Here is a 20516-nt window from a genome sequence, read left to right as displayed (position 1 = left end):
GGTATTACACCAGTTCCACTCATGCTTAGTTTGTTTTAAGTTTTTATTTATTTAAGTATCTCTACATCCAGTGTGGAGCTCAAACTTACGACCCGAAGATCAAGGGTCGAATGCTCTTCTCAGTCAGCCAGGCACCCCTTAGCTTATTCTTAATTTTTTTTATTATAAAGTACAAAATACACATCAACTTACTGTGCTAATTCCTGACTGGACCAGAGATGAAACGCTAGATACTTCCAAAGAATACAGTATTTCCATCATGGGTAATGAATAAACCACGAGATTTTTCATCTAAGAAAAAGAGAAGAGCAATTAATTTAGTAGGTCATATAAACCTACAAGGATAAGATAGCACTTTATATCAAGTGGCTAGATTAAAACACTTAGTACAAAACTAAATGCAAAAACAATTTTATAACGAAGACCACTGCTGTATTATTTAAATGTTACATATAAAAATATGCTCTATTCCACCATTCAAATCTGTTGAATAAAAAACTGTACATCTGGTGTTCATTCTACAATTTGTATTTAGGATGCATGTAATTCCTCAGTACCAGAACTGTATGAGTCACTCTAATGAACATTTTCTTGTGGATATATATTTTTAAAGCTTATTTATTTTTGAGGAAGAGTGAGCAGGGGAGTGGGAGAGAGAGGGAGAGAGAGAATCCCAAGCAGGCTCCACACCATCAGTGCAGAGCCCGACATGGGGCTCAAACTCACGAACTGTGAGATCATGCCCTGAGCCGAAATCAAGAGTTGGACACTTGACTGAGCCACCAAAGCACCCCCTTGTAGATATTTTTAATCCTGCAATGCTCCATTTAAAATAGGGAGCTGAGGCGTGCCTGGATGGCTCAGTCAGTTCAGCACCCAACTTCAGCTCAGGTCATGATCTCAGGGTTCCTGAGTTCGAGCCCCGTGTTGGGCTTTGTGCTCACGCTCAGAGCCTAGAGCCTGGAGCCTGCTTCGGATTCTGTGTGTGTGTCTCTCTTTGTTCCTCCCCTGCTCACACTGTCTCTCTCTCTCTCTCTCAAAAATAAATAAAGATTAAAAAATATTTTTTTTTATTGGGGAGCTGAGACATATCCATTTTTTTATGAGGAAAAAGAACTCTGCAGGATTATTTCTGATTTGTCAAGTGGGCACTACTTAACTACTTTCATATTAGTTAATGCTATTTCTAACACATAATATGGACAAATGTGAAATAAAATCTTCCAATACCTTATCAGCAGTAATTGTCAGAGCCACTAATTTGAGATTTGTAATCCCTTGCCTAAAAGAGAAAAGAAGGTTTAAGTGAATAAAATAAGCTTTGCCAATCGCTACATAGAAGCTAAGTCAAAGGGGTATTCTTAAAGGTTAAAATTAATTCCCACCAAGACACTGAACCTGGTTTCTTCACGTTTACAGCCCAGATTAACACTCTTTCTAACACAACCACTTGGAGGTTTGAACTACCCATTTGTTCTCAATGAATCTGGCCAGCAATGGAATGATCCTTACCCTGTCAGTCTGTCCAGAGTTAGTTAGAATGTAATACATAATCAACGATCAAGAAGCCTGATTCTAAAAGAAAGGAAACACTACTAGCGTCATAATGTACCACGTGACTGATGAAGGAGACTCTGCTTCTGTGGTAAGAAGAAACTCTTCAATGTGAAGAGAGGGCCAGTTCCATATGGGAGTCAGAGTGTAAATATCCCACAAGCTCAGCACATTCTGCAAAAGGAGACATTTCACGGATACATCTTCTTAATGATATTTCAGGATCTCACATTGTAGGATCTTTTTGATTTATGTACTGAAATAAAGCATAGCACACCAGATAGTAATCCACCCCACTTAAAGTCCTCATCTTTGTTAAGTATGACAAATACCACATAATACCAAGTGAAAACATTGAAGGAGAAATATCAGAAACATACATCAGTATCAAGAACAAAAAGTAGATTGTCTATCAACTGGAACTTCTTTGCACCTACAAAAGAGAAAGCAAGGTGTGTAAGAACTACATTTCTGTATTACAGATAGCCACATTTAAATAATAAACTATCATGTTTATGGAAAGGCAGATCTACTACAACTAAAGTTTGCATTCTCACATTCGCTTCTTCATATATATATATACATATGTGTCTACATGTATACGTATATATATTTTAACTTCATTTTGAGAGAAATGGAAATAGCATGAGTGGGGGAGGGGCAGAGAAAGAGGGAGAGTAAGAATCCCAAGCAGGCTCTGGGCTTCCAGCCCAGAACCTGACGCCAGGCTTGAAGTCATGAAACCACGGGATCGTGACCTGAGCTGAAACCAGGAGTGAGATGCTTAACTGACTGAGCCACCCAGGTGCTCCTGCCTCTATGTATTTTTAGATGACCACTAAAATGTAAAATCTCCTAAAATGAAGAGTAAAAACTGCAACATGTCAAGCATACATGGACAATTATCTAACTAACCTGGCGTGTTTCAAAGAGCAGTAAGGTAAAATGGCCTGTTTGCCAGACTCAGGATGATACCGACCTGAAAATTAAAACTTGCTACTGTTGACCCCAAGTAGTTTCATGAACTTATTTTACCTTTAATAATCTCTGCATCAAGAACATTCTTAACTGTCATTCCTTTCTTGGAAGAGTCTGGTTCCCATTTTGAGAATGCACAATTACCAGTTCCCTACAGAGGTAAAATAGCACATCAATTGCAAATTTCGTTCTTAGATCTGAATTCTCCTCAAAGCAGAAACACCCAAGTGGTACACATTACATAGTTCAGAATATACTTATGTACTCAAGCCCAACTAGCGTTTTATCTTCCAGTTCCCCTCTTAAATTGCCTTCAACAGAACAGGATGGCAAGAACAGCAAAGTTTGCTGTTCACTGTTATCACGTGAATATTTAATAAGGAGTGGGCATATTCAGGCAACTCACTCCAAAGACATAGGGTAAACTTTAAGACCTCCTCCAGTAGTATGAGATATAGTTTCTGATTAAGTATTTTCATTAAAGTAACCATAACTTTTTAAAAAAAATTTATAAATATTAAATCATTTGAAACCCTAATGAAATATTGAACCAGATACACAGAATAGACAAATGTGCCTGCTTCTTAATATGAAATACAAATTTCGTAGGTAAAAACGTTGTAAATGCTATAATTATGTTGAATTTTTGCCTACTTCTTGAATATAATTAGATTTTTGTTGTTGTTTTTATCTAGACTCATAATTGAAAGAAATGCTAAATTTCAGGAAGAAACTAGTAAAAATAAAGATGCAATATTTTCCAACAGAGAAACTTAGGTATACTTACTGAGTTAATTTTATGACCTTAATTTTATAATTTCCCTGCTTCTGTTAATATATTACAAATTAATTTGTAATTTAACCAAAACTATGTTAATGAAGAAACACTTCTGAAGCAAAAAACTAAAATTTTATAGAAAGAATTACCCCAATTATCACAGGAATTTCACTGGCTAAATCTCCAGCCACAAGATTGAGACAACCAAGAGTATGGTAATTTTCAGTAGAAATAAAACTGGACTTGATTTGTCCTTGTAACTGCAAAATTAAAAAAAAATAAGAATGTTATATATATGCTCCACCGTCGAAATTCCTTGGAAAGATAAAAATGAATTAAATCCATCTGTTATAAATGCATTTTTACTTTTTTTGTTTTATTTTCTAAGTTTATTTATTTTGAAAGATGGAATGAGAGACAGTGCAAGCAGGGAAGGGGCAGAGAGAGACAAAGAGAATCTCAATCAAGCTCTGCACTGTCAGCGCAGAGCATGACACAGGGCTCGAACCCAGCTGAAATCAAGAGCCAGATATCCAACCAACTGAGCCACCCAGGAGCTCCTGTTTTTTTTAAATAGATATCTTTTTTTTTTTTGAAAGGCTTTATTTTTATTTTTTTATTTTGAGAGAGAGAGAGAGAGCACACAAGTTGGGGGTGCATAGAGAGAGGGAGAGGGAGATTCTTAAGCAGGCTCCATGCTTAGCATGGAGCCCAACACAGGGATCTTATGACCTTGCGAATACCTGAGCCGAAATCAAGAGCTGGATGCTCAACTGACTGAGCTACCCAGTGGGCCCAAGATACTTTTTTTAAGATTTTATTAAAAAAATTTTTTTTAAACGTTTATATTTTTGAGAGGCAGAGAGCGAGTGGAAGAGGAGCAGAAAGAGAAGGACACACAGAATCCAAAGCAGACTCCAGGCTCTGAGCTGTCAGCACAGAGCCTGATATGGGGCTTGAACCCACAAACCGCAAGATCATGACCTGAGCTGAAGTTGGACACTTAACCAACTGAGCCACTCTGGCACCCCTAAGATTTTATTAAGTAATCTCTATACCCAACATGGGGCTTGAACTCACAACCCCGAGACCAAGAGTTGCATATTCCATCAAAGGAGCCAGCCAGGTGCTCCTATAAATGCATTTTAAAATGGAAATGTTATTAAAATGTTAGATCACACTAATTCCTAAAACATTAGCCACTAGACAATATCCAGAAACACTCTCCCCAAACTTATATTAAATATAAGAATCAACAAGACAATGTGGTTTTGTTTTCTTACCTTTTTTGCTGTGTTGAAGTCTACATTCTCAATTGCTGTATGAAAGGAGAAAGACTAAATTTATAGTATTAACCTATGAAATACACACAAGTCACCCTTGTGTGTTAAGTCAAAATTACATACAATCTAGTGAGAAGAACACAGGTCAGAAACTAATAAAGAAATGTTGACTTTTCAGTTTTGCCCTTGACCACTGATATAAACTGTGACAATATGTCATAGTCAGGACACCAGCCAGGCTGCCTTTTTGTCCCTGGGATGCTTCTCCATACCTTCCCTTATCATGTTTCTCCCTCCTAAGAGGGTCTTCTTCCTGCTCCAACTCTTCTATCCAAGCTCTGAAGTCCTACCTGTAAAGTCTTCATCACTTTGCACACCATTTTGGTAGAGCTCTTTTACTTGTCTGGCTTCTTCATTACACTATGAAGAACTATGTCTTGTAGTATCCCCCAGGACCTTGTATGTTCTTGGAACACAGATTATTTAAGGAACTTGCTGAACACATGCTCTGAACTAATTCCTTAACCTTTCCCAGCTCAGAGGAATGTATGGTCCATCCATTCACTTAGCACATACTATGAATTATTGTCTGTTATTGTTAACATGTTTATATAGTCACTTCAGTCTCCAGGTTCATTCTTTCCATCAAAGAGCATTTATTATTATGCTAGTGTGTGTCTTGTCTCCCCAGCTAAGCTATAAACCCCTTAAAGGCTATAAACAAAGTACATTTCCTCAGATTTTGTTGCAGCCCTCATAATGGAGAAACATAATATGAATACTTAAAAAAAAGTATATGCAGTATCATAGAATCTAATGAAACTAAAATAATATTCTCTCTTTTTTTTTAATGTTTATTTATTTTTGAGAGAGAGAGCAGGGGAGGGGCAGAGAGAGGGAGACAGAAGATCCAAAGCAGGCTCCACACTGACAGCAGAGAGCCCAATCTGGGGCTCAAACTCACAAACTGTGAGATCAGGACCTGTGCTGAAGTCAGACACTTAACCGACTGAGCCACCCAGGCACCCTCTCTCTTTTTTAAAAAAATATTTATTTATTTTGTGAGAGAGAGACGGGGAGAGAGGCAGAGAGAGAATCCTTAGCACAGAGCCTGATACAGGCCTTGAACTCATGAACTGTAAGATCATGACCTGAACTGAAATCAAGAGTTGGACGCTTAACCGATGGAGCCATCCAGGTGCCCCCTAAAATAATATTCTTAAAGAAAATATTTAAAATTTTACCCCAAGTGGCGCCTGGGTGGCTCAGTCGGTTGGGCGTCCGACTTCAGCTCAGGTCACGATCTTGCGGTCTGTGAGTTCAAGCCCCGCATCGGGCTCTGGGCTGATGGCTCAGAGCCTGGAGCCTGCTTCCAATTCTGTGTCTCCCTCTCTCTCTGCCCCTCCCCCGTTCATGCTCTGTCTCTGTCTCAAAAATAAATAAACGTTAAAAAAATTTTTTTTTTTTAAATAATAAAAAAAATAAAATAAAAAAATAAAATTTTACTCCAAAACTAATAAGAAATATTGCTGCAAATCAATAATAAGAAAAATCCATTACTTACCTTGTTGAATTTTTGCAAGCTGAAGATTTGTAATACAAAAAAATCCACTGTTTGTAAGCAGCAGCATATAATAGGTACCTATTGAAGGAAAATCAAACCAGTTTCTCTAAAAGGTGTGTGGATATGAAATTTAAGCCAGTGTTTGGACCTAGCTTAAAAATATGTCAATTTGCTCATTTAAATTCTAATCATCAAATAATATACTAATGATACAGATAAAGCTTATTTACAAAGAACTGTTATTTGCAAAAACAATGTTAACTTCCTTGAAACTTTATAAATCAAAGTTCATTTGCCAAAAAAAAAGAAAAAAGAATCTTAGATATATTGAAATAAATTAAGTATAGTTAACATTTGTTGAAATAAAAATATGATAAATATGCTAAAACCTACAAAAACATTTTATTTTTATTTTTATTTTTTTAATTTTTTTTTTCAACGTTTATTTATTTTTGGGACAGAGAGAGACAGAGCATGAATGGGGGAGGGGCAGAGAGAGAGGGAGACACAGAATCAGAAACAGGCTCCAGGCTCTGAGCCATCAGCCCAGAGCCTGACGTGGGGCTCGAACCCACGGACCACGAGATCGTGACCTGGCTGAAGTCGGACGCTTAACTGACTGCGCCACCCAGGTGCCCCCAAAAACATTTTAAAAGAATATAATTCTCCTTGGTAATCTATAGAATTCTCAAAATGGTAAAAATGAGTTTAGAATATTATATTTAAGAGAAGAACATTTAAACCTCTGAAAAGGACTAAAATAAAAAACTTATTTCTTACAATAATATTACTTGAATCACTAGAAAATTTAACATTGTATAAAAAGCATAAAAATAGAGTCATGTAATTTATTAACTATAAAGTTGATTTTTTGATTGGATATTAGTCAGATAGCATTAAAAAATATTCAAAAAACTTACCTTCACTTGAACCGTCTTTCTCAATAACAAGATTCCGGTAAGTACGCTGATTTTCATCATTAGCTTTCTGAATAAAAGCCTAATTGCAAATTCATTTCAAATGATAAGATTAAACTCAGAAAACACAATTATAGGGTTATAAGGGTTATATTCTCTAAAGCCCAGGGTTATCAATTATTATTAGCAATAATTCTGCCTATGTTCCAAACATTTTAATTTTGAAGTGGAAAACTATTTTGGACAAGCATACTATCTTCAAATCTTAATTTTTAAATTTTGCATTTACTTCATGTTTCTGAGGTATGATTCTTAAAATTTCATGTAAAGAACATTATTTTTTCCATTTAAAGCACAAATTAAGCAACGGTTTATTAGTTTTCGTTGTCTAAGAGATAATTTCAATTTAGGTAACAAAAAGAAAAACATTAACAGGGTCTTACATTAGTGAGTAATGTTTGCTTCGATGTTACGTGAATAAGATGTAAGTTGCCGCTTCTCTCCCCAACCAAAAGAAACTTTCCTTCTTGACATAGGCCAACTACATCCACTTCGGTATCTGAAAATTTCAAATCAAAGTTACAAGCTTCCCACAACTCTTTCTGCCCACAGGTCCTGTCCTCTTGCTTTAATAAAACCATCTTTTTGCGCTAAAAAACAAAAAGTTATAAGCTTCCTTCAAAAACATTTATTTTCAATCAATGCAAGAAATTTGCAAATTTTGTCATTAAAAGCCAACTATTCAAGTTTCTCTTAAATACTTCCAAAAGGTGGTGATTAAAAAAGAATGTGGAGGGGAGGGGTTGAGGGTGAGGAGGCAGTGAAAATGGGGCATGGGCATTGAGGAGGGCATTTGCTGGGATGAGCACTGGGTATTCTATGAATCACAGGAATCTATTACTGAAGACAAGACTACACTGTATACACTGTATCTGTATGTAAGCTAACTTGACAATAAATTATTTAAAAAATAAATAAAATAAAATAGAATAAAATAGAATAAAATAAAATAAAATAAAATAAAATAAAATAAAATAAAATAAAATAAAATAAAATAAAATAAAATAAAATAAAATAAAATAAAATAAATGTGGGGCACCTGGGTGGCTCAGTTGGTTAAGTGTTTGACTTCGGCTCAGGTCATGATCTCACAGTTTGTGAGTCTGAGCCCTGCATTGGGCTCCGCACTGGCAGTGCAGAGCTTGCTTGGGATTCTCTCTGTCTCCTCTCTCTTTCTCTGCCCCTCCCCTGCTTGTACATTCTCACTTTCTCAGATAAATAAACTAAAAAAAATTTTTTTAAAAATGTTACTCTTGTATTCAGTGAACAAAGATTTACTGAGCACTTACTGCATGCTAAGCAATGGCCTAGGTCTTTTGCATATATCTAAGAATAGTAACAAAAGAGTCCCACCTTCATGGAGCTCAGATCCCAAGGCAGAAATACATGGTAAACAATTAGAGCATAATAAATTACATGATATGTAAGAAGGTGGTAAATTTTCTGGCAAAAAGAAAAAGTAGAGCAGGAAAAGATAGTTTGGAAGAGCCATGCATGTTGCAACACTGACTGGAGCCCTCAGGATAGCCCTTGCGGATAAGATGAGACATAAACACTTTCTACAAGTATATTACATGTTAACACAGCCCACTACTCCATGATGAAACTGTCAATGTTGTGGATCATTCAGGGTAGATACATTAAGATTCCACAAAATAGGAGTTCCTTGCCTCCATACTGCGATCAGGATTGGCTTCTCACATGCATACCTCCTGACTTTTTCTGTTGTCTAAGTTCTTAAACAAACACTTCAACAACCACCACTCAAAATTTCAGAAAAAGCATTCACAATGTTTTCACCTATATTTCAGCACACTCACTGACTTGTCCCTTATTCTTACGTCCACATTTGCATATACTTTAAGTCCTTCAACTCAAGGAAGAATTTATAAGTAATTTAGAAACTTTTTACACTGGGGCGCCTGGGTGGCGCTGTCGGTTAAGCGTCCGACTTCGGCTCAGGTCATGATCTCACAGTCTGTGAGTTCGAGGCCCGCGTCAGGCTCTGTGCTGACAGCTCGGAGCCTGGAGCCTGTTTCCGATTCTGTGTCTCCCTCTCTCTGACCCTCCCCCATTCATGCTCTGTCTCTGTCTCAAAAATAAATAAACGTTAAAAAAAAAAATTTTAAACAAACGAAGAATTAAAGTTAAAATAAATAAATAAATAAATAAAATAAAAACTTTTTACACAGCTATATATATTCTAAAACTATTCAAATACCTGTTTTGATATTGAAATTATGTACAAGATTCAGGAATGTGAACACAAATGAGCTCAACTGGTTTCTACAGTAATTCTAATTTTAAAAACCAGGCAAGTAAAGTCAATTTTGTTTCACATGTACCCTTTAGATTTACTGAGGAAGGGGCTAATCTCAGGATCCCTTGCATCTAGTATTCTTTGTACAAAAAGGCATTCAAGATTAATTTCTTGGAATAGTCCAATTTCAAGTCTTAGAAATAATGAAGTAAAGAAAAGGCAATGCAGTAGAAATTGGCAGAAAGCTATATCTGACTTCCAATTTATTTTATTTCATTACATTAGACTTACCAAATATAAGATGCAGTTGAAGCAATCTACAAACACTGTCAAGCAGGATCACTGATTGATCCACTACAATAATAAATCCGTTACTTAGGCTACATGCTTGTATCTTTGGATTTAACGAGGCCTGTGGGAGGGAAAAGCATGACTAAAATAAAATGTTTTTATACAGTTTAACAATGCTTACCAAGAGTATCATCATAGTCCCAAGCACCTACAGTTAAAATTTGAAAAGACTTTTTTTCTTTTTTTTAGTCCATATATCTAATTAGTCAAACTTTTCTTTCTATGGTATATCAATCCATTCAGAGTCCAAAATAGGGAAACAGTCCAAGACTGCTAAGAAAGGGCAAGGGATTCTCATGAGCAAGTCTTTGTTTCCTAAGGATAGATCTTATGCCTGAAGGAGTCAGCAGGCATGAAAATAAACAAACAAGCCATGACTGGCGCAAGGTCTCAGTGTCTGGGATATGACGGCTCGAAGGATGCAAACAGGAGGGCTCACACCCCCACAGACAACAATAAAGAGAGCAGAACCAGTCAGATTAAAGCCCCGAGGAAATGCAACTCTGGTATGGCCACACCAGAAAACTGGATCCTTGTGCAAAATGTTCTGAGTTTTAAATACTGACAGCCAAGTCAACATTTTAAAAATTACTATGCAAGCCAAATAGGAGTCTCCGGTCTTCAGCTTCTGGTACTTGGAGCTCTGCCCACAAACGTTTCTGGAAGCAGTTGGACAGCTCAGTGGTTGACAGTGCTCAATCACTTGCTGAGTAATCTTGGGCAAATGCCTCAACTGACCCCTCTGTACTCTCCTGTACCTACAACACTGGCCTGTATGAGCATTAAATGACTGAATTTGCGTAAAGGCTCAGAAGATAGCCCTGCATATATAATATCCGCTCAATGAGTGTTAACTGTTCTTAATCTTCCTTGGCTGGGTTTTAATCCAATCAGTTCATTTTGGGCCTGTTTCAACAGTCACCTTTTCCAGGTGAAATTCTTGAAAATGCCACCACATTCTGATGCTTCTCAATACTTTTAATTTGCTTCTTCTGATAGCAAGAAGTTACCCCAAAGCACTGCAAAGAAGGAACCGTGCAATACCTTCCTGGGACGTACCCATACAATTCTCTCTGCTTGGATAGCTCTTCTTCCTCCTCCTCTTTTTTTTTAGGACTTTATTTTTTAAGAGTAGTTTTAGGTTCACAGGACAATTGAGGGAAGGTACAGAGAATTCCCAAAAATCCCCAGCCTCCACATATGCACAGCTTCCTCCATTATCAGCATCTCCCACCATTTGGTACATTAGTTACAACTGAAAAACCTATATTGACACATCATCAACCAGAGTCCATAGTTTATATTATAATCCACTCTTCCTATTGTACATTCTGTGGGTCAAAACAAACATGTAATGACATATATCCACCATTATTATACTATACATTTTCAGTGCCCTAAATATCCTGTGCTGTGCCTGTGCATCCCTCCTCCCCTCAACCTCTAACCCCTGATAACTACTGATCTTACCACTGTGTCCATACTTTTACCTTTTCCAAAATGTCGTATCACTGGAATCACACAGTATGTCACTTTGGTTGACTTCTTTCGCTTAGTAATAGATACTTAAGTTTCCTCTTTCTGTGGCTTTATAGCTCATTTATTTTAGTGCTGAATAAGAATTGTCTGGATGTACCAGTTTATCTATTCACCTACTGAAGGGTATCTTGGTTGATTCCAAGTTTTGCCAATTTTAAATAATGCTGCTATAAACATCCATGTGCAGGTTTTGTATAGATACTAGTTTCAACTCCTTTGGGTAAATACCATGGGGTCCAACTGCTGGATTGTATGGTATGAGAATAATTTCGTTTTCTAAGAAACTGCCCCAAAGTTTTCCAAAGTGGGCTGTACCATTTTGCATTTCCACCAGCATGGAATGAGAGTTCCTGGTGTTCCACATCCTTGTCAGCATTGGGTGTTGTCAGTGTTGTTGATACTGGCCATTCTGATAGGTGTGCAGTGACATCCCGTGATTGCTTTGTTTTTTTAAGGTTTATGTATTTTTTGAGAGAGTGAAAGAGAGAGAGCCTGTGCCATGAGTGGGGAAGGGGCACAGTGAGAGGGAAACACAGAATCTGAAGCAGGCTCCAGGCTCTGAGCTGTTAGCGCAAAGCCTGACATGGGGCCAGAACTCACAAACTGTGAAATCATGACCTGAGCTGAAGTCGGATGTTCAACCAACTGAGCCACCCAGGCGCCCTATGACATCATATCTAACAAAGCTTTGCCTGATCCAAGGTCACAAAGATTATTTTGGATTGTTTTTAATTTCAAATTCTTTTTGTTTATTGCTGGTATATAGGAAAGCAGCTGACTTTTGCATATTAACCTTATATCCTGCGAGCTTGCTATAACTGATTTTTATTTTGTTCATTTATTTTTTAATGTTTATTTTTGAGAGAGAGAGAGAGAGAGAGAGAGAGAGAGAGAGTGTGTGCATGCACAGGGAAGGGGCAGAGAGAGAGGGAGACACAGAATCTGAAGCAGGCTCCAGGTTCTGAGCTGTCAGCACAGAGCCTGACACAGGGCTGGAACCCACAAACTGACAAACCGTGATATCATCACCTGAGCTGAAGTTGGATGCTTAACTAACCGACTGAGCCACCCAGGCACCCCTATAATTGCTTTTTAGTTTCAGGAGTTTTTTCAGATTTTCTACATAGACAATCAAGTCATGTGTAAACCAAGACAGCTTGCTTTCTTTCTTCCTGTATGCCTCTTCTTTCTCTTTCTTGTCTTATTGAATTAGCTGACATTTCTAGTATGATGTTGGAAAGTAGTGAGAGGAATACCTTGCCTTGGTCTGATCTTACTGGGTAAGTTTCTAGTTTCTTACCACTAAGTATGATGTTAGCTGTAAGTTTTTTATAGATATTCTTTATCAAAGAATAGTTTGTTGATGTGAAGCATTACACCGATTTTTCCAGCTTTACTGAGATACAATTTATATCTAACATTGTGTAAGGTTAAGGTGTACAACGTGATGATTTAATATAGATACGTATTACGAAATGATTACCAAAATAAGGTGGTAATTACTACAACCATCACCTAAACATTAATTGATTTTTGAATGTCTAAGCAACCTTGCATACCTGGGATAAATCCTATTTGGTCACAGTATGTAACTTTTTTTATATATTGTTGAATTCAATTTGGTAATATTTTGTTGAGGATTTTTGCATTTCTATTCAAGAAAAATATTGCAGTTTTCTTTTCTTATAATATCTTTGCCTAGTTTGGATATTAGGGTAATACTGGACTTACAGAATGAGTTAGGAAGTATTTCCTCTGTTTATGAGTAAGGTCCCCAGAAAGAGGTCCTGCCTTTCAAGCCCTAAAAAATGCAACTCTTCTTTCTAATAATTTGTCTCTTCTTCATTTTATTTAAACCTTCTTTCTTAGAGAATGAAATATTACACTGACTAAGAAAAGTGGAGGGAACTTGGGCTATAATACTCTGAGAAAAAAATCAGATGTACTTTCTCTACAAAAAAAGAACCTTTGTTTACAAAAAAATACTTTATCAGAAGCAAATTACTGAACAGGAGAATCTAAGTTTTTCTATAGGATTCAAACAATAAGGTTTCAAGCCTGGGCTAAGAATGGTAGCATTATTATTAAAAGAGGAAAGGGGCGCCTGGTTGGTTCAGTGGGTTATGTGTCTGACTTCGGCTAAGGTCATGATCTCGTGGTTCATGGCTTTGAACCCTGCCATCAAGTTATACAGTGTCAGTGCGCAGCCTGGTTGCGATTCTCTCTCCCTCTCTCTTTCCCCCTCCCTCACTTGCATGCGCACACTCGTTCTCTCTGTCTCAAAAATAAAAATAAACTTAAAAATTTTTAAATAAATAAATGAAGAAAATGAAACGTAGAAAGAAATGCATGAAAAGGATAAATGTAACCTCAGCAGTGTGCTTAACTCATGGGTGGAGTATGGGAGAGCATGGGAAAAGGAAGAGACGTCAGGGGCTTCAACTCTACTGGTAATGTTTTATTTCCTGAGCTGGTGGTGGGTACTTCTTATATCACTTTATATACATTCTGTATGTCCAAACGTCAAGAAGAGCTATGAAATGTTCAGTTTTGGAAATAGTGAACTTAAGACAATAGTGGGAGAATTCAGATGGAAATTTCCAGTAACGTGAGACTGAAACTTGATTCCTCGAGAAAGTGCTGTCAGCATTTACAGAACATTTACCATGTGGCTACTAGGCTTACTAAGTATTTAGCAAAAACGTTTTGAGTGAAAATAGCATCATAATCATTACCTTTTCAGAGGAGATCTTCGCTAGCAAATCAACTTGATATAAAGCGGTTCCATGTTCTTTTCTTGAGCCAACACTTAGGTACCCGCTTCCTGTATCATCACTTGTCAGCAACTCAATATCATTCCACATGTTTCTGAGATTGTCTTCCTGGGTCAGGAACCACTACTTTCCCTGGGACAGTATGTAAAATAAGAGAACAAATTTATATTGTTGCATAGAACACAGTTCCTTGGGAAACAAAAAGTTTTAACAAAAAGGACATATAGATATATATGTCCCTATAAATATAGATGCATACATATATATACGTATACATATATATATAAATCCAATGAAAACTCCTCTTTGTGTTATTTCTGCAGTCACTAGCTACTTTGGACCAATAAGATAAATGGAACTACACCTATGATTATCATTAGAGAACAATGTATTGGTTTAGGAACATAAATCTGATCTCAGCAATGTATCCTACAGCTTCTAGTATTTTGTGTGCCTAGCTCGAAATTGTAACAAGTTTTCATTTGAAATAAACCTTTAAGCAGGATAGCAATGAATAGTGGAAGCTCTGAAGTCAGACTATCTGGGATATCCAAGGATGGTTAAGGTTCCAGCTGAACTTTAAAAAAAAGTCTGTTATAATGTTTCCAGTAACGTACAGTAAATGAAAATAAGAAGGGAAAAATTGGATTGGGTTTCTGACTGCACCAAAGAGTATACATATAACCCCAGGGCAGTCGCTTGAACATCTCATCAGCAAAGACTATATAACTCATTGTATGTATGGCGTGTGGGATCAAATACAAAGATGGAAAACAATCCCTAGATCGATCGCTGGTGGGGAACAACCTCCAAATAATTACAACTGTTTGGATAAGTGCTAGCAGAAATATGTTTTAAAATTTACAGAATGTACAGCACAGGGAAGGAATGATTTTTGACTTGGTGCTCCTTCATGTTTACGACACTCGTCCTGGATTTTGTTCCTCAATTCTCTGTAACAGAGACATAGTTGTACCTACCCACAAAGGTTGTTAGAGGAGTTTTAAATATTCACAGAACAAGGCTTGGTTCGCGGCAAGCACTCAGTCTTACGTGTTAGGTGACTTATTATTTTCATTGGTGGAAACAGGGAAGATTTAGGCTACGGTCACAGGACGTTTCTAAACACGGGAAAGAGTTCTTACCGAGAGTGTAAGGCCAAGAGCAAGAAGCCAATTATGCAAAGCTCGGAGGGAAAAGTGACGCAGGCCGAATGCACAGGCTCAGAGCCTGGAACGAGTCTGGGGCAGGTGCCAGGCCACAGCAAAAATGAAACAGTGCAGGAGCTAACGAATCCTCGACTTCAAGATTGGATTTTTATGCTCGGTGCCGTAGGGTAAAAGATACTAAGCAGACGAGTGACTTGATTCGAGTAACGATTTGAGGTCACTCCGGGTGGAGAACCGATTAGCAAATTAAACGAAATAAAAGTGTCAATTAGGCCCCCATGCATAAGTGCTCCCAGCTGGGCAACAGACCAGCAAGAACCGGCTTCAAATTCTCTCCCGCCAGCGTCTTGAGGGAAAAACGCCCCGAGGTGAGATGAGGCCGCTATTCCTTCGACGTGAACCCACCCCCAGGTCTTTACAGCAGCGGGTTTCCCCCTCCTCACCTGCAACTGCAGAAACTAAAGAAGAACACTCAAATTTACCGCCCCGCTTCCTTCCCCCGACAACTGTCCCTAATCTCTTCAGGTTCTAGCCCACAGGTTTAAATTGGCGGGAGAACACAAACCCAACCCCTTTTACGGCGGCCGGAGGAGGCCAAGACTGCTTTAGAATCGAAATAGGAAGTCGCCCCACCCTAAATTCCACCCGTTTCGATTTCCAGGCTGCGCATTCTAAGGGTACCTTCTTGGAGCCGCCCTCCTCCTGGCCTTACACGCCCCCTTCAAAAGAACAACCAATCACCTCTTCCAAACACGTTGCTATAGAGACTCTTATCACCACCCATTTTTTTTTTTTTTTTCCCAGCAAGCTGTGCGACGCACCGGGCCTCGTCCCCCTTTGTGCCATCCGGGTCTCTCGCGCGAGCGATTTAGTCTGTGGCGAAGCGTCGGGTCGGCCGGTACTGTTGAGAGCGGCAAGTGGAGGCGCCGCACTAGCGGCAAGGACTCTGGACTATGGCGGTAGGTGCCAACTCTGGGTTTAAAGCCGGGGATGTTTTTCTGCTACTCTCCAAAGAGTGGGTGAACGGCTCCCAGAGCTGTTGTCCGCGCGTGTGTGTGGACAAAATGGCGCCGCGGCCTTTTTCTGCGCCCGCCATCATGGCTGCCTGCTGTAGGGAGGGGGAAATGAGGCGGTGTCGATGGGGGTGGGGAGCCTCAGGGAGTGTCTTTTTTTTTTCCAGAACTTTCCTCATCTTTTTTCCAGCCCTGTATTCTTTCTGACCCACGGACCGGCGTCCAGTTTAGCTTACTCATTGTTAGTGGTTTATATTGAGTTCCATTAGGGCTTGGGAATTTATGTCCGTGTTGGGGAAGGGCTGGGGAAGAGAGAAAAAGCATGCGGGGGGGGGGGGCGGGGGTCTTGGAAAAGTATTGGGTCAAAAAGGCGTTGTCTGTAGTGGATAGAATGGGAAAAGAGTCATAGCAGGTTTTTTTGGTTTTGGGGTTTTATTTTGGTTTGGTTTGGGTTTTTTTGCTTACGCTCAGTAAGATTCTAGTTGCGTAATTTCAGTTAGTGTTTCTCCTGTTAAAACCTTAATTTGTTTTTAGTAAGGACCTGAGGAAGATGCTGCTCAAAAGGAGTAAAAAAAATTCGGCTTAATTACGGGAAGGCTTTGGAGCTACGATTTCTGATTGTTCTGTTTCCGAAGAGGCTCGTGATGTAATCATTTTGAAGTCTTTGAAAAGCATTATAATAAAGCCTTATCGTTGCTGTTGTTTCTTTAAATTTAGGAACCCTGCGTTGACCCGTTTAATTTTAAATAAGAACAATGGTGCTTAAAAAAAAAGTCTGCTTTTGAGTATAAGATGCCCAATTCTGGTGGATCGCGTATTGTGATTACCTCATTTTTACTGAAACTGTTTAAAAAATGCAAGCATTTTGTATTCCTTTCCACTGGAAAGAAAAGTCCTGTTTACTCCTTTTCGAAAACAAGTAGGGCTGTAATCATAACGAAAAATTTATATTTGCTCTTTTATAAAAATTAGGGTTTCTGGAATTAGGATGGTTTCTGCACTCCCCTCCTCCAATGCCTAATTGAATTAACCGATTTTTGATAAGGTTTCAAACAATTGGAAGCCTTTTTTTATGTTTGTGCAACTAATCGATGTAATGTTTTCCTTTGTTTAGTGTTTTGGGCCCCTTAAGGTACTTTAAATAAAGAATAGCATTGTTTTACTTGGGCTCAAATTTAAAAACGAAGCCATTTCAAACATTTGGACCTGCAGTGCCTCGTTCAGTAAAAAGACACAGTCCCCTGGAGAAGTGGCCTAGTATTAGATTCACTGTACCTTCTTTGCACTGGAAAAAGATTTGTGTACTTGGTCTTGAGCGTTATTAGGGTTTACAAAAAGATAAAAATGTTAGGATAACTGGTGGCCTTCTGAAAAAGCAAATGCTAGAGTAGAAGACGGCTTTGCAATTAGCATTTAAGATTCTTACGTACCTCTCTGCTAAATAGAAATAAAGTTAAGAACTTATCAGAGAAATTTTATTCAGTTGGGTTTTGTTTTTGTTTTTTGGGTTTTTTTTTTTTTGGATACTTTTTATTAGGCTATTACTATAAAATAGCCTCATGGAAATAAGGGCCAACTGGCTACTTATCATTCATACCTGTTTAGTGTTAGGACGGTTTTTGTTCTATATATTTTACAGATGTAAATGGCTTTTTGGTGTAAGTTATTAGTTTCTATTACTGGATGTCTTCCCTTATGCCATGGGCATTTGACTTCCCTATTGCCAGGCTTCTGTGATGCACGTAAATAAACTTGACTGAAAACTTGTACTACCTGGGCTAGATGCTGATTTTTCCGTGGAAAGGTCGTTTATAGTTCTAGTCATGATCTCTGAAAAAGTGAATGACGTGCCAGTGGTTCTGCAGCATGCCCCCAAGAGGAGTGATAGCAGTGCTTAAGTTTTTGCAGTTTTACCAAGTGTAAGCTATACTAGCACTTAACATCACAGACATCTCTGAAGTAGCCCATAAGGATAATGATGAGAAGGAGAATTAAAAGAAAATGGGTAATGTGAAAATCATGATTAATTGATACAGCTTGATTTATTAGAAAGTAGAGCACAAAGAGCATCTTAGGGGAGCTTTGCTGTAAGATAAAGTTGAACTCGAATCTATGCGATGAAAGCTTTCACCACAAAAATTTTATGATTCCAGAAATCACCCATACAGAGAAAACTGATGAGACCCTTGAATGATTCTAAGAACCTCTCCAGTAGTTAGTTGTTTCCTTTGTTTGCTTCTTTTTTTTAAACCATTGTCAGAGGCTTAACACATTTATGTCTTTCATCCCAACTAAGCTTGTAAATCTTTCAGCATTTTATTCTTTGAGTCTAGCATTGAGTTTGGCACATCTGTGACTCTTCAGTAAATAGTTGTTGAAATAGTGCAATTTCTCCCCCTTCATTTGTTAAATTACTCCCCTTTTAGTTTACTTGGCATTTGTTTTCTGGACTAATCTTCCTAAAGGAAGGAGAAATTCATTGTCATGTGATTTTTTTTTCCTCCTGCTGAAAATTTATAGTGATTCCCTTTTTATCCAATTCAGATTTTTCTGTAAAGACCATGGTAGTAAGTATTCTAGACATTGTGGACAACATACATTTTCTGTCTGATTTCTTGCTTAATCTTTTTAAAAATGTAAAAACCATTCTTAGGTCAAGGGCCAAATGGTCCACCTTCTGAATACTACTGAAACGGTTTCCCCTGCCTTTTATCAAAATCTGATTTGGGAACAGTTCAGGTTTTAGCTTCTTGAAGCTTTTTTCTATGACTCATTTAAATCAATGTCTTTTTTGTATGATGCTGCTGTTTGTAATTTGGACTGCACAGTTAAACAGCCACAGAAATACTTTTTTTTTTTTTTCTAACTGGAAATTAGTAATAAGAATTCATTTGTTTGATTGCTGTGCTGAGTAGTTTGTTATGATGAGCAAGGCAGGTGAAATTGTCTTCTATAAACTGGAAAACAATACTGATATTTAGATGAAAAAATCTAAGGACTCTTTGGAAAGTATACGTACAATTTAATTTTTTTTAATTGCATTGTGAAAATTTATAAAATGCTTTAAAGCAGAAACAACTTAATGTTTCCATAGCCCAGAGCATATGTGAGGAGAGGCAGACCATATTTTGCAGCAGCACTGTGCCAGGGGGCTGTTTTCATTAAAGAGGGTTAATGAAATTAAGATTGGGTTCTCAGATAGGTAAGTTAATTTTCTGTTTATTTTTTTATAATCTAGAAGCAGTCTCTCTGCTGTTTTCTTAGATTTTACAGACTTGAGTCTCTAAATTTTACCAACTTATTTTAAATGCTTTTTTAGTGTATGCTATTTTAAAATAAGCATATTGGTAAAGTCAGGTAAATGACTTCACAAATCTGAAATGGTCTGTATTTTTTCTGTTTGAATGTATGTTCTTTGAAAATACTTGGAGCCCTCTTCTTCCCCCGTTTTTAAAGTTATGAAAATAAGGATTTTTTAAAGTTAAAGACATCAGTCTAATCATATATATTTTTGTTACTGGGTTAGTCATTTCAATTTATTTAGGTTTATCAGGTACAACGAATAGGTACTTAGAAATTAGCCGTCTGATTTATTGATTTTTTTTTTTTTAACTCAAGGATCATTCTCTTCCCTCCCTTTCTTTTAAGAAATTGGAACATTTTAAATGTAATTAAGAACTTATAATCATTTTTCTTTAAACTTCTAGGCTAGTGACACAGAGCGAGATGGACTAGCCCCAGAAAAGACATCCCCAGATAGAGATAAGAAAAAAGAGCAGTCAGATGTATCTATTTCTCCTAGAGCCTCAAAACATCATTACTCAAGATCACGATCAAGGTCAAGAGAAAGAAAACGAAAGTCAGGTATGAGTTGTTGGAACTGTAACTACCACTATCAGCATTTGTTATAATCCATTTAGATGTGTGTGTAAAACATACATTTAGTTTTTGATAACAATTAATGTTTTTTTCCCCCAATTGAGAAATGAATAAAAGTACATTGGTGATTTTCTGGAGAATTTTTTAATTATGAAAAACATAAATGTCTTCATGGAGAAATTTATAACTTCTTCAAAGGCAAATGTGTGTGTGTATATATATATATACACATATTTTTCAAAAATGTGTTTTTATGTCACAAAAATTACTTGTGTCACAATAATTATTTGTCAACCCTGAGATGTTTAAATTTCATTTTTTCAACATTGGGAAAATGTTTTTGAAAGCTGTGGTCTGGGCAGTGGTATGTTTTTCTGGAGTTCTTTAACATGCTTTG

The 20516-nt window shown here is 37.5% G+C and overlaps 2 protein-coding genes and 1 long non-coding RNA gene across 8 annotated transcripts in view; 2 read left to right on the top strand and 1 right to left on the bottom strand.

Moving 5' to 3' along the window:
* KNTC1 (kinetochore associated 1) overlaps nt 1–16147 on the bottom strand; it is a 74272-nt gene extending 58125 nt beyond the window's left edge. The window contains exons 1-13 of one of the 2 annotated variants that reach the window (XM_040443966.1): nt 16049–16147; nt 14020–14190; nt 9686–9806; nt 7518–7633; nt 7078–7156; nt 6158–6235; nt 4594–4628; nt 3460–3570; nt 2590–2683; nt 1935–1987; nt 1613–1728; nt 1231–1282; nt 193–291 (exon numbers count right to left, since the gene is read on the bottom strand). In XM_040443966.1, the coding sequence (XP_040299900.1) occupies nt 193–291; nt 1231–1282; nt 1613–1728; nt 1935–1987; nt 2590–2683; nt 3460–3570; nt 4594–4628; nt 6158–6235; nt 7078–7156; nt 7518–7633; nt 9686–9806; nt 14020–14148 (1083 nt within the window). In that variant the 5' untranslated portion in view covers nt 14149–14190; nt 16049–16147. Of the gene's footprint in view, nt 1–192; nt 292–1230; nt 1283–1612; nt 1729–1934; nt 1988–2589; nt 2684–3459; nt 3571–4593; nt 4629–6157; nt 6236–7077; nt 7157–7517; nt 7634–9685; nt 9807–14019; nt 14191–15670; nt 15791–16048 lie in introns of those variants that run through there. The other variant, XM_040443965.1, reaches the window with a different exon arrangement.
* The window catches only part of RSRC2 (arginine and serine rich coiled-coil 2), an 18231-nt gene continuing 13789 nt past the window's right edge, over nt 16075–20516 (top strand). For 4 of the 5 annotated variants that reach the window (XM_040443968.1, XM_040443967.1, XM_040443970.1 and 1 more), the window contains exons 1-2: nt 16075–16186; nt 19948–20104. In XM_040443968.1, coding sequence (XP_040299902.1) covers nt 16181–16186; nt 19948–20104 — 163 coding nt within the window. In that variant the 5' untranslated portion in view covers nt 16075–16180. Of the gene's footprint in view, nt 16187–19947; nt 20105–20516 lie in introns of those variants that run through there. The other variant, XM_040443971.1, reaches the window with a different exon arrangement.
* On the top strand, nt 16318–17095 carry LOC121010377 (uncharacterized). Its single transcript, XR_005781125.1, has 2 exons — nt 16318–16481; nt 16775–17095. It is a non-coding gene; the product is annotated as an uncharacterized LOC121010377 (long non-coding RNA).

This window comes from Herpailurus yagouaroundi, unplaced genomic scaffold (assembly GCF_014898765.1).
Source record: "Herpailurus yagouaroundi ecotype Mexico unplaced genomic scaffold, PumYag 191, whole genome shotgun sequence".
NCBI lineage: Eukaryota > Metazoa > Chordata > Mammalia > Carnivora > Felidae > Herpailurus > Herpailurus yagouaroundi.
Note: the sequence above shows the minus strand (reverse complement) of the source record. Positions and strands in the feature narration are given on the sequence as shown.